This window comes from Lutjanus erythropterus, chromosome 5, assembly GCF_056507025.1.
Source record: "Lutjanus erythropterus isolate fLutEry1 chromosome 5, fLutEry1.hap2, whole genome shotgun sequence".
NCBI lineage: Eukaryota > Metazoa > Chordata > Actinopteri > Lutjaniformes > Lutjanidae > Lutjanus > Lutjanus erythropterus.
Genome location: NC_139321.1, coordinates 38,187,674 through 38,201,689, shown reverse-complemented (window position 1 = coordinate 38,201,689; position 14,016 = coordinate 38,187,674). Strand labels below are relative to the sequence as shown.

At 37.2% G+C, this 14,016-nt stretch overlaps 1 protein-coding gene across 1 annotated transcript; it reads left to right on the top strand.

Annotated features, from left to right (window-relative positions):
- Nucleotides 1-645: 645 nt before the first annotated feature.
- LOC146327257 (uncharacterized) lies at nucleotides 646-7,095 on the top strand. Its single transcript, XM_084718475.1, has 6 exons — nucleotides 646-718; nucleotides 2,276-2,377; nucleotides 2,581-3,246; nucleotides 3,362-3,504; nucleotides 3,902-4,011; nucleotides 6,726-7,095. Exons 1-6 carry the CDS (start codon nucleotides 646-648, stop codon nucleotides 6,859-6,861), a joined length of 1,230 nt encoding a protein of 409 aa, XP_084574601.1. The 3' UTR covers nucleotides 6,862-7,095.
- The last annotated feature ends 6,921 nt before the right edge of the window (nucleotides 7,096-14,016 follow it).

Genomic DNA, 14,016 nt, shown 5'->3' with positions numbered 1-14,016 from the left:
TAGATTATCATTCACATTAATACTTGTGCACACTCCAGAGGCAAACCAAATGAGATTATAGATTTTGGCCTAATGCTTGCAAATAAATTAAAGGCTTTTTTTAAAAATGTTACCAGCCAAAGTTTAAATCAACCGAGCAGAATATTAAAGCTACTACAAGGAAGTTTCATAGTCTCAAATAGTAGTAGTCAAATAGTCTTCACAAAAGTGGATGTTTTCCTTCACCACTATGACAAAATATGCTGTCAAAAATGAAATGATCTAACTAAAAACCTCCTGCTTCTTTTGAACTGGCTAACATACTGCTCACCTGGCAAAATGCAAACATAGGCTTGTTTTATCTGATTTTAAGGAGAATCTGACCCAGTAGCAGGCATTAATGATAACTATATAGAAATAGCTGTTTCAAAATCTGTTGAAAAAAAAAACAAAAAACAAAAAAAAAACCTTGTGGTAGCTTTAATATAAATTCAGTTTCTTGCAAGACTCCATAACAAAACTAAGTCAAGCACATATAATTCATTGGAGCGTGATACTGACTTGAAGAGTGAGTGTAGAAAAGTAACTTGTGAAGCCTTACATACTAACTTTGTTTGTGGCAAACATCTATAAATGTCTCCTCCAAACAGTGTGATCATTATCAGAATGGAATCGATGGAAATCGACGATGACATATATTTACATAAGAACCTCACAATGGAAGGCCTCATCGCCAAAGGTACGGTATCACCCTGAAAACATGTGGACACATGAAGAACAGGAAGACTACTTCATGCGCTTTTGGAAACTAACCTGTTGATCAACTTAAATTTTAAAAAAACTATTTCATATAAATGTCATTTGTGCTGCTCTGTAGAGTTAGTTCATAAAAGCTTTTATATTTGGGTTATTTATTGGCTGTTTCGTGTCGAGGATAAAGAGGAACCCCTGGGCCTCATGCAAGACGCCAGAATTCTTTCTTATTTTGTTAGTACTCATTAACTTCTGGTATTCAGCAGTGTTTTCTTATTTATGCTGTGAGTGGTTGAGAGCACTTTTACCAAGATAAGAGAAAAACATCTTGTTGTGACAGTCCACTTACTGTTTGTCCAATGAAAGAAACACAAGTTTAAATAATATTTAAATATTTCTAATTCTTATTTAAAATAACAGTAATTATTATTTATATATAATTATTTGTTATAATCATAATTTACATATCTACAGATTTAAACACAGGGTATTTAGTGTTTTGTCTTAGGGAAACACCTGCTGTTAACTGTTAAAATGATGTAATATTTTACAGTTCTTACCACATCTATTTCCTGCTTAACAAATTTGCTGCTTTATATTATCTTATGTTCAATAATTTAGGGGGTTGAGACTAAGAAAACAAGTAATTTGAAGACATCTGTGGAGTCCATTAATTTCCATAATGTAAAAAGTTAATTATTTACTAAATAATACTGTTTGTGAAACAGTTTTAATAAAAGTGTAAAAAGAAATATAAATCTTAAAAAAACAACAACAACAACAACTAAAAGCTCTGTTTCTTTTCTGTCACCAACCCTTTGATTAAAAAAAATAATAATAATTTGTTTGCACATGGCATGCATGTACATATAGTTTTTTGGGGGCTTTCCCTATGCCAACACCCCTGGGTACAAGCAAGTCATTGTCTTCTCAACGTCATGCAGATTTCAGGTTGGGTTTATCTTCACAGGAAAACAGTGTTGCAGAATCTCCCAAACAATGGAAGTGAATGGTGACCAGTTTTCAAAAGTAAAAAAAACAACAGAATAAAAACATAAAATGCCTCCATACTGCTCATCTGCTGTAATCCAAGTCTCCTGAAGCCCCGACATGCCAAATTGACCAAAACATGTCATTTACACCATGTTTTTAGCCTGAATCTTCACTGTAGATCTTTAGCTTGGAGCCACGTTCATGTGCACACTGTCTGAACTGTGTGTGTTGTGACGGTGTGCAAACAGCATGTCGGGAGTTTAGGAGACTTGGATTATGCCAAATGAGCAGTATGGAGGCATTTTATGTTTTTTTCAATTGTTTTTATGTTTGAAAACTGGTCACCATTCACTTCCATTGTTTGGGACATTCTGCAACACTGTTTTTCCGTGAAGTCTTCCTTTAAGAACGTTTGAGTTGAGTTCTCTTAACAGAAAATTAAGAGAGAACATAAGAGACAATTGAAGAGAATGCTGCTGACCTGAGACAGGTCCTCTGTCTCTTAGAAGTTATGTTTAACAACTCTTTTCTGACTTTTTTTTGAGTTTAGTGGATTTTCAGAGAAAAAAGCAGCCCTCTAGATGTGCGACTGTGTGTCTTGGATTACTGTGTGCCGTCCTGTTGGCTGGTAACATTGGGCAGATTATCTACTGTAAGTGATTTGTTTGTTATCACTAAAAATATGAATAATGTATTCAGCAAACTGGCACCTGGCCTTTAATGATTGAGAAACCAGGCGCAGCTGATGTTGGAGATAATTGTGAGATACAGTATAAAGGAGAGAAAAACAACAGTCTTTTCAAAAAAAAAAAAAAAAAAATCTAACCAAATATTTTCATTTTTTGCATTTCACAGATGAGATAATCAGCCGTCCTGCCTCGGCTCAGCCACCGCAAGCCAGTTACAACAGTGAAGCAGATCAGCTGCAGAGCAGCTATGATGCTTTGACTGCAGAGAGGAAACAGTTAGAGTCCAGACTGAGTAACCTGACTGTAGAAAGAGACCAGCTGCAGCAAAGTTACAATTCTTTGACTATTGAAAGAGATGCGTTCAATGCCAGTTTCAACAATCTGAAAAACGAGAGGAACCAGTTGCAAACAAGCTACAACACCTTAAAACAAGTGAGTGATCAGTTACAGACAAGCTATAATGACATGCAGAGGAATCTTGAGGGGTTAAAGACTCATCATAATAATCTGACAGCAAGTAAAGACCAGCTTCAGGCCGAGTGCGGTAACCTGCAACAAAACAACGATGAGTTACAGACTTTGTTTCATCAGTTACAGGGGAATTACTCTTCACTGGAGAGGGACAAGGACCAGTTGCAAGGACGCTACAGTACACTGAATATTAGTAAAGGTCACCTTCAGATCAGCTACAATTCATTGTGGAGGGACAAAGAACAATTGCAGAATAGTTATAATTCTATACAGAGGGAAAAGGAGCAGCTGCAGACCAATTACAGCACTGTGGCTACAGCTAGAGATAAGTTACAGAAGAAGATCGACAGAGTAAGACGAAGTAAGACATTTCTCATAAAAGTGTTTCATTCAGTGGACAGTTATAATCAGTGTTTTGGTATTCTTAGCTATTTTGTGATATTTTGTCCCTGTTTTTTTTTTTTTCCACTTTGTAGACATGATCTGTCAAACAGGTTGGAAGAAGTTTGACATCAGCTGTTATTTTGTTTCAACTGTGAAGACAAACTGGACTTTAAGCAGACAGTACTGCATCTCCAAGGGAGCAGATCTGGTCTCCATAGACAGCAGGGATGAACAGGTGAGAAAGACAGAAACAGACAATGACAGAGAGAAACCATGAACTAGGAGAGATCAAAAAACTTGTCATCAAGAATAATTGAAGAAGAGCTTAGCAACATGCTTGAAAAGCACAAAGTTAAAATTGCCTTGGATGAGAGCTTATAGTTTGTTTTGTGGCATATACTGCACACATTTTAAAAATATTTATATTTTTGATTTTTGTGGGTAGTTTTTCATTCGATAGATTATACTTTATTTTACAGTACACTCATTAAGATGCAACAAGCAGTACTTTGAATCAAGGTAGACCAAAGCTAGAAATAATATGCTGTTTTTTAAACTAATAAAACAACAGTTTGAGTAAGAGAATTTTTCATATTTATGTTTTAATCACTGTCTATGTGCAACATTAACAGGTATTTATCAACGGGTTACTGAAATCAGGCAACAATGCCTGGATTGGTCTGACTGACAGTCTTGAGGAGGGGACTTGGATGTGGGTTGATGGGACTCCGGTCACCACAACGTGAGTTTTAACTGCCAGAGAGAATGAAGTGGAAAAATCTCATAGGATTATGACGTTATGACAGTACAACTGACCCTTTGCCAAGCCCCACCTCCAGACATCTTTACATTACAACAAATAAATCAGACTGAAGTCCTAGCAATAATAGATAAACTTGCTAATAGTCAATCAAAAGATCTCTTTCACCCGGATACTGCCTTTTTTAAAAAAAACACAAGAACACTTGTTAAGTGTGTTAAGATGGTGAGCAGGGATGCAAAAGCAAACTTACATACATATAGACTTATCAGAGATTGTCTCCCATTTCATGCTGCAAACAGTTTCATGCATGCTTTGATTTTTTCACATTTGAGTTACTGTGTAACCTCTTGGTCACAAGCAGCATCTACAATAACCAAACCTCTCATGATGATAATACAATCGAGCAATTAAAATTTTAGACAGGAAACTAATAAGATCACATCATTGCCATGTTCTTCAGAAACTAAATATGTTCAATTTTGATAATGTCATTAATCTTGCTAATCTCAAACTCATCCATAAATGCCAACATAATCAGGCTCCTCAGGTGCTCAGTGACCTTGTGGTTCCACTTAGAGCTTCAGGCTCAGTAACACGTGGAGCATCCTATGGGAATTGTAAGGTTCCCCTGTGTAAATCCTCATTTGGACAAACAGCTTTTTCTGTCCGTGGAATTAACATGTGAAATTCTTTACCAGTAGAACTCAAACTGGATCCTGATTTAGATCACTTTAAATTCAAATTGAAACAGTTTTTGAAGAGAAATCAGTCATGTAGTCATGAATAATTTGATGTTTCTTAGTCTATGGTGCTAATTATGTTTTGTATTTTTTATCTTGTAGTGTCCTGTATTTCTCATTGTCTGTACTCTGCACTGTTCTCGTGTTTTGTTGCTGAGTCTTTTGTATCTTAAGGCCCAGCAAGGGACAGGCATTGCAAATTAGCTTAGGCTATAAATGCTATGGTGTGTGGCATTGATTTATGCTCCATACTTGTCCCTTTACAAATAAACCTTAAATAAAATAAATAATAAAATAAAATAAACAGCAACTGTCCAATCATATCTTAGCAAGCGTAACTTGGGCTGTCAAGCTTTCCTTTTCTCTCCATGTTGACGGTGTGCAGGAGGCTCTGAGAAGAGCGATACTCAGTGTTTCATGAGTCTGGACAGTGGCGTCTTTTTTGTAGTCTCTCAAATATGTGAAACACAAGAGCACACGTGTGGTGAATTGATTATACTTTGTCTTTATCTCCTGTAATGTAAGCTGCAAATATTAGCATGTCTGGCTAACTAACACTAGCTCACTAGCTGCGGTAACTTTACCTCCAGACAAACTTGTTAGATCCCACTGCATCTGTATTTGTTCTGTGGGGGGTTTGAGGAGGAGGATGTTGGCTGATGTAGAATCAAAGTGGGCTAATGACGGTGCATCTCTCTTTGGCTCACTGTCTCAGGTCTGAGCTGAGTTAGCTTAGCTCTTATCCCCACTCTCTTTCACAATCGCAGTCCAGCTGGTTTGCTGGGTGACCCATCTCAAAGGCCACTGCACTAGTCGAATCTTTCCTTTTTCCATGTTAATGAGTGTATTTCTGTCATCTATCATGTAGATATACCTGCTGTATTTCACTGTCTGGCCAATATTTGCTGAGATGTAAGCAACTAACATTAGCCTCAGTCTGTTAGCATTAACATTTCACGCACATAGCTCTCAGGTAGCTTTACAATTCCACTTTCACAGGGTTATTGTTTTAAAACATGTCAGACGACAACATTAAAATAACAGCTGAGACTTCTCAGCTGACTCAAGTCAAGTTAGCGTTAGCTTACATTAGCCAGCTAAACTTCTTGTTAGTCATTATTTTAGCTGATAAAATCCAGTTTAGAAAGGAGAAGCTGCTTTTGCTATACTCTAAGGAATCACAGACCTTGTGATGCAACAATTACTCCTAATTTTGATGTTAAATCTGCCACCGTTATCACTGTAAACTGTATAAACGCAGTGCGAGAATGGAAAGCTTGGCAGGCATAGCAACAGTAACCAAGGGGGGCAAAGCTTAGCGAAAGGTTAATAATTAATCAACTTTTCTTTTATTGTCTTAAGGGGCTCTGCGGCTCTGCAATAGAGAACTTCTTTCTTTCTTTTTTTTTTTTTAGCATTTTTTAATAACTTGTACAGCATACAGTCATTAAGAACTCACTGTAACATCAAGGATCATCATTTTAATCTTTACTGTAACAGAGGTCACATGATAATAATTGTACAGTATGTGAACTTAACTGAATTTCTCTGAAATCTGTCTTAGTTTTGACCCAAACAGTGCAGTAGTAGAAAATGAGAAAGGAAGGTTTTCAATGCATTTTCGCCACAAAGTCGCATTCGGCTCAAAGACGTGGCTCGCTGAATCAGGAGGCGATGTACTATTAAACAAAGATCTTACACAACCACATCCGCAGAGACATTCAATGAAATTATCTTGTGTGAATGTGTTTCAAAACAGGCAGGGGTGGCGATGGGGGCGGTTTAAAAAAATCCCATGATTACATGAAGGACTCTACATAGTACTATTTCTATGCAAATGAGTTTGAGTCAGAAACAACAGGTCGGGGGCAGCTGAGGAACAAAAACTGGGTGTTGTAAAAAGCATGTGAGGGAGGATTAAATGGTTTCTTTCTCTGTTATCTTGTACATCAGGTACTGGCAGCCTGGGCAGCCCAACAGCTTCAATGGAAACCAGGATTGTGGTGAAATGGTGCCAAAATCACCAGGAGTGGGAGAATGGAATGATGATGGCTGTTTTGCTGAACAGATCGGCATCTGCGAAAAATAGGATCACAATGATTTACACAGATAATAATGGTGTCTGGCTCTGTGGTTCTGTTTTATCTTCAATGTTCAAGTCTGGTCATTATATTTGTTTATTGTCAACAGAGCCAATGAAAAGACCAAAACCAACAATGAATTGATTCCATTAACAATCTTATTCCCTCCTTCTTTACTCACCAGAGCACCACTTGCTCTGTGTTCCAATAACAATCGAGCAAGCTTGGAACCTCAGTCAACTTTCTCTTTCTCTTTTCTCTTTTGGCTCGACTATGTTGAAAAGAAAACCACATTTTGAAGATGGTTAAAAGAAGAAGAGCCCATCCTTAGCTACAAAAGGCTTTAATTAGCTAGCATACAATTGATGTCGATTAGCTAGCTAGTTAGCCAGAGTTTTGTGAACATTATCTATCAGATAGCTAGCTAACGATTGATGTAGCTTAGCTAGCTAATACAGTTTTGCCTCGGAGCAAAACATAAGTTAGCTGACGATTGATGTAGCTTAGCTCACATTTTGCTAACATTAGCTAATTTAAGATGTGACTTCTGATCATCATTTTCAGTAAAAGGCTCATAATATCCTAAAATGACTGGGCATTGTAGGTTTCAGCAGACGCTACTCAAAGGAGTAAATAGTGTGTGTTCTTAGAACCTATTGTCAGCTGTGGATTAAAACACAATTGACCCTTCAAAGTCCCGCCCCTTTTGGAACCAGTGATCAACTTTCTCCCTTCCTTTTTCCTGTGCTTATATATGCTAGGTTCATTTCTGTCAAAAATAAAACCAAATTGTTAAGACAATTAGCAGATATTTTTGGGAGACCTAAAATAACACATATACAGTCATATCCTAGGTTAGCTAATGTTAGCAAAATGCTAACTAGCAAACATGGGTCTAGACTAGCTAGCTTGTTAGCAAGTGTTTTGCTAGCATTATTTGTCAGATAGTTACCTAACAATTGATGTAGATTACTAGGATTTTACAACGGAGTAAAGCACTTGCTAACTAGCTAGCTAATGATTGATGCAGATTAGCTTGCTAGTTAATTAATATTTTGCTACCATTAGCTAACTTAAGATGTGGCTGGTGAGTGTAATTTTCAAAAAATGTCTCATAATTTCCCAAAACAGATGGACATTGTAGGCTGGAGCAGAAGTTACTCAAATGGAGTAAATAGTGTGTTTTTAGAGCTGTAGATTAATACACAATTGACCATCCATAGCCCCGCCCTTTTTGGAATCATTGTTCAACTTTCACCTTTCCTGTTTCCTGTACTTAGATATGCTATGTGCTAGGCTCATCTATGTTGAAAAGAAAACCAAATTTTGAAGATGGTTCAAAGATGTTGCTGAAGGATCCGTAAAGCCACATATTCTTAAGTTAGCAAAATGCTAGCACACTAGTTAGCTAATCTACATCTGTTTATAGCTAGCCAATTAGCTTTATTTGTGACCTGTTTATAAAGATTTCCATCTTCAGTGGGAAGCATAGACTTAGAGCCACAAAAGAAGTCAGAAGAGACAGACTAACATATTGTCAGTTTTGGTTTTGGTTGACAATAACAAAACTAGTATAATACCAGCTTTATTCTTTGACACTGTTAAAGGGTCGCTTCATCCAAATTACAATCATACCAACAGATTTCTCATATTTCCATACCTCCGGTGGAATATTGCCATGTAAACAGTTTTGGTTTTGAGATATCCTGTGCCTCCACTCCCTTTAAAAAAATAATTTGAGACCACTTGTCTTTTTTGTAATTTGGGTGCCACAACCATGTAACAGACACACATAGTAGAAAATATGCATAAATGTGCTTTTGCACCCATTATTTACTTATATATTTCCATCTAAATCACCACATTTTTAGTGTTCAAACAGCCTAATCTCCATATTTTAGCTTTAATGATTTAAGATAATTAAATTTTGATGCAGTACATTGCTAATAATGCTCACCAATGTATTATTTAGGTGATGATTTGTATTTGATGTAATGGAATATAAATTGCTTGGTTGTCCATAAACAGATTTTATTATTAATATCCAGTACAATACTGTAGCATTATGTTCCCTTTGGCATCATTTCAGATATGTTTGCAAATTGCCATCTGTGTAGTTTATTGATATGTGTGTGAAGAATTTATATTATAATTAATGCATGTTACAAAGCACATACATACATCATTTGCATATGGTATTAATAATTTACTGGGCCACTGTGTAATGATCACACAATACTAACACAAATGTATATCAGTCACTGTATTTTCCCACAGAAATCCACTGTATAGGAGGTGTGTGTGCAATTAGTTGGCTGTGGGTATGTAAATGAAATGTTCTACTCTGTTTGCAGTAAAAATCAATCACAAGAACTAAAGAAAGATTATGATATGTGCAGAAAATATTCTTTTTTTGTTGATTGAAGTGGATTCCACCAGCCCCTGGGAGTATAAGGAATTTGAACTTTACATAAAAGAAATTCAATCATACTGATGACAGTTGTAGTAGAAGTTGGATTTAAGCTGTCTACGCCTTAGATGTGCAGGAGCTCTCATTTTAGTTTACTGGAATGAGATCCTGTTATTGTACATTTTTCAAACTCCAGGTTGTGACAGTTGAAAAATTGAGAAAACATTCTGTGCAGAGAGCTTTGTACTCCCCCAACTCATGTCTTGTTTTTTCTTCTTTCCTTTTACTGTTCTTTGTAAGGACATCACAGACCGGTGATGGTTAACTTTAGAACACTATGTGCAGTTTAGTGGGTTCTGAAGGTTAGATTTAATAAGCGTATTGTTACTATGGTTACCTGCAGTCTAACAGTAAACCGAAAACTTTAGAGTGGTTGATTAAAGTAGTCAAATTTTTCATGTGTCCAGATTGAACAACTTGACATTGTTAAAGCTCATTTATTCTAAATGAACAGACAGCCTATATATACGGATACAGACGGAGCTGTCTGTTCATTCTCTGTGTTCATTTTGATCAAGAACTGTTCAAAAAGAAATGGTTTGTCATCAGTTACTTAGTGAAAAGAATTCTCCCTCCATATGTCACAATGTATTTAAAGGACTAGTTCACCCAAAATTGGAAAGTCAGTCATTATCTACTCACCCTCATGCCAATTGAAAGTCGGGTTTACTTTTTTAGTCCACAAAACACTGCTGGAGTTTCACAGGAAAACAGTGTTGTAGAATCTCCCTAACAATAGAAGTGAATGGTGACCAGTTTTCAAATGTAAAAAAAACAACAGAATAAAAACATGAAATGCCTCCACACTGCTCATCTGGTGTAATCCAAGTCTCCTAAAGCCCCGACATGCCCAGGTGACTAAAAAAGTGTTATTTCCACCATGTTTTTAGCCTGAATCTTCACTGTTGATCCTTAGCTTGGAGCCACATTCACGTGCACATGCACACTGTCTGAACTGGGTGTGTGTGGTGTGACGGTGTGCAAACGACATGTCAGCACTTAAGGAGACTGTGGATTATTCCACACAAGCACTATGGAGGCTTGTTATGATTTTTCCAATTGTTTTTTTTACATTGGAAACTGGTCACCATTCACTTTCATTGTTTGGCAGATTCTGCCACATTGGTTTCCTGTGAAACTCTGGCAGTGTTTTGCAGACTGACAAAATAAACTCAACCCTCAGTTTGCATGAGGTTGAGTAGATGATGACTGAATTGTCATTTTTGGTTGAAATATCCCTTTAGCGGTGACACACACCACCACCGTCTACAACCCTGCCTCTGCTTCAGCCTCTCTCTCAAGAGGTACACTATTACCAGCCCATCCACACCAGGTCTCCTGGGTGAAAGTCCTATGCTTGTCTGAGCCATCCGTCCACCTCACCTGGACTTCCTTGCTCCATATACTTCTTCTGTCATGTCATGTCATGTCATGTTTATGACATTCACAGCAGGGCGCTGCCTCACAACAAACAGACGCATCAGTCAGAATAAGATGCCGGTGAGAATAGGCTGTTCTTTGGTGGTGGGAATGTCACAGTTTCCTCTTCATGAACTTAGAACTTAATCCAATGTGGCTCACTGTATACGTGGGGAAATAATGCAGCATATTGGCCAAAATGTTTCAGCTAGTTAGCTGTTATGGATAAATGTCACATAGTGATTTAGTAGAGTAGCTAGCTCACATGATTGCAGGAGGGTTCATGGATAGCCTTTTGTCAGTGTTGTGTTAATTAGATGTTTTGGATTTTTTTTTTAAATAGGACAATTTATCTTTGCTAATATGGTGGATTCATGTTTGTGTAGCCTATGTTCATGCATATTTTATGTTACAAAAAAACAAACTTTGATCAAACAATAATTTGTGTAATTTGAGTTCCCCCTGCAGAGTTGGAGACCCAATGTTGAAGCACCATGCATTTAAAAAAAGTCCCGTTAGCGTGAATTAGTGCTAAGTGGCAAGCTAGGCTAACTTCTACCTGGAAAGTGGAAGCTGGTTAGCCTAGCTGGTGCTGTTTTGACTATGTATATGACATTCTTCACTCAGTAGTTTGCTTCACCACAGAACTTAACAGCACCTTTCCTCAGCTCTCAGATGTCATGGCCTGCCCACCCAGGAGCTTTCATCAAATATGTCCAAAAATAATTTAATTACATCATAAACAATTTAAAAGCACATACAAGAATTTCAGTGTAATGTTTCATCACTCAAAGTTCGGAGAATTTACTTACTTTACTTTAAAATGTCTGTTTAGTTTGTTACCAAGTTGCTATGTACTGTAATTGAAAAAGTAACCTCATTTATTTAAATACATTAGGTCATCAGGCTAATGCACATGCAACACCCTTTTAACTGTTTTTAAAACCTTTTTTTTGTGCTCTGTGAGTCTAACCAGACCAACATGTCTGGTTGAAGCTCCTTGATCTTTTATTTTTAGTCAGGCGGCCCAAAGCGCAACCTCATCACCCGCCTATGTCCCGGGGGGGAGGGGGAGCCCCATCTCACCACCCGACCACAGACGGTTTGGATCGGACTCATCTCCGAGGGGAATGAAAAGGCTTAGTCCAATTAATGGTTGAGATGCCCCCTTGAAGAGCAGCTGCACTCAATGCAACCGCCACCACACCCAAACTGAGCCACATGCCAGAGCATGGCGTCTCTGCCCGCTAAATACATCTGCTCTGTATACTGCTCACATGTGAGTGATTTTAAAACGTGCTGCATCTTCCTTTGTGTTATGTAACATGTTGTCTGGTGTGGCTGCGCAGAGCACCGTCAGCACTTGCTATGTGTCATTGCCTTGTCATCTGTTCGGGGTGTAGCGGGGTGATGAGTGGAGGTGGACACAGTAGAAGCAACACCTTTATGATATGATGCAATACAATGCAACAGCTCTGCAGTAAATGCTACCAGTCCTACTTTATTGTGTTCACATTCTGTTGCTTTTTATCAGAGAAGCTCTGATTTGACTTTGCAGTGCTTTATGAAATTGAGGTAGATTTGTAAAGTCATTGTCATAGTTTGTCCAACCCCTATTTTTTATTAAATTTATGTTGCCATATTTATTACTTACTTTTCAGTTTTAAAATCCCAATCTCCTCCTACTATTTACAACATATTTTCTTTTTTTGCGACCAGTTTTTTTAAAATTGTTTTTTAAATTCATTTTGGAGATAACAATTCAAATGAAAGTGATATGATACCTCATCTATTCTGTACATTCACTGTAAACCCAAATAAGTTAGAAGAACTTAAATACTTGAGGCGATTGTTTGCCACAATTTTTTTGAGTTGATAATGTCTTTGATTACAGTTAAATTAAAATATTTGATTAAGTCGGCTCAAATATTTTCAGATATATTTTATTTCATTCACACCTGTGATTGCAACAAGTGAACACACTGTAAAAAAAAAAAAAGTTGAAAAAACTTAATTCAATAAATAACTTTATTAATAAATAACTTTAGTTAATTTCAAAACTTTCGGTTTTATGAGTTTTCTCAATTTTAAGATTTTTTTTGTATATAGGACAGAACTGATTGAAATAATAAAAAAACAATTGTTTCCTGTTCGGTAAAGCTCAAACTTGAAAGTTTTCGCTACTTATTACAATTAATTACTGTGAGCATTTTACAGTGTTGCTTTGCATTCACATATTGTCATGAAATAAAGCAAAATAACCAAAAATAAATAAATAAGTACAAATGAATGGTACATATAGGTGTATACTCATGATAAGACCCCAAAATAAGAACATTGGTGTGTCAACGCATTTAAACAGAATCAAATCACATATTAAAAAAATTTGTAATAAAATTCTAACCTTCATCTACACATCCTTTGATCATAAATTTTACATTTTGCACTCTTCAGCCCAACCCACCCCCACCCCTGGTGCCAGGACCACAGGAGGCATGGGGGGGCAATGCATGTCCAAATGAGCTCATGCGCCCCCACAAAATTCTCAGAATTCATTATAATATAAAAAATATTAAATATTATGAACACATGTTGATAAATAATGAAAAGTTGCAAATGAAACCATAAATTATTAATATTTTATTAATATACAATTCTGTTTAACTGAGGTGTTACACAGCTGCCCGCCACTAGACGGTGCTGCAGCTCCCCGCAGGTAGAAAGGGATGGTTAAAAACATCTGCATGTTTTAATCCAGCAGTTGACAACAGGTGATATCTCATAAATCAGCACGGTTTGACATTATTTCACTTGAGAAAATGAAAATAAGGCTTGATGTATGTCTGTGTCAAAATGAACTTCTATACAGATGGGGTGGGGTTAAAAAGCCGCCATTGTTGTGGTGGTGTCTCCCAACAGTTTGAGCGCAAATTAATTCGAAGAAGTTTACAATTTTCTATTTTTACACCTACTTTTTTATTTAACGTTACTTTTGACAACAACTTTGGACAAAAACGGAACGCAAAATACACAAATCTTCACGTCATGAAGAGTGCTGCTGTCTGAGAGCGCATAATCTCACGAGAGTGAACATGAAAAACCTCTCGAGAGTCTCGCAAGACACCCAGAGTGACGACACGACATCCCACCGCAGCAATGGCCGCGCCACAAGATGGCGGATTATACACAGCATTAGCTGGATTTGTCTGCAACCGCTGGACTGTAGCCATGTGTAACCACATTCAGCACAGACGTGTGGAAGGCTGCTGGTGCT

Coding starts and splice junctions, on each gene's coding strand:
- LOC146327257 (XM_084718475.1), top strand. CDS start 646: ATGGAATCGATGGAAATCGACGATGACATATATTTACATAAGAACCTC. Junction 2,378..2,580: donor CATTGGGCAGATTATCTACT/GTAAGTGATTTG, acceptor TGCATTTCACAG/ATGAGATAATCAGCCGTCCT. Junction 3,505..3,901: donor TAGACAGCAGGGATGAACAG/GTGAGAAAGACA, acceptor CAACATTAACAG/GTATTTATCAACGGGTTACT.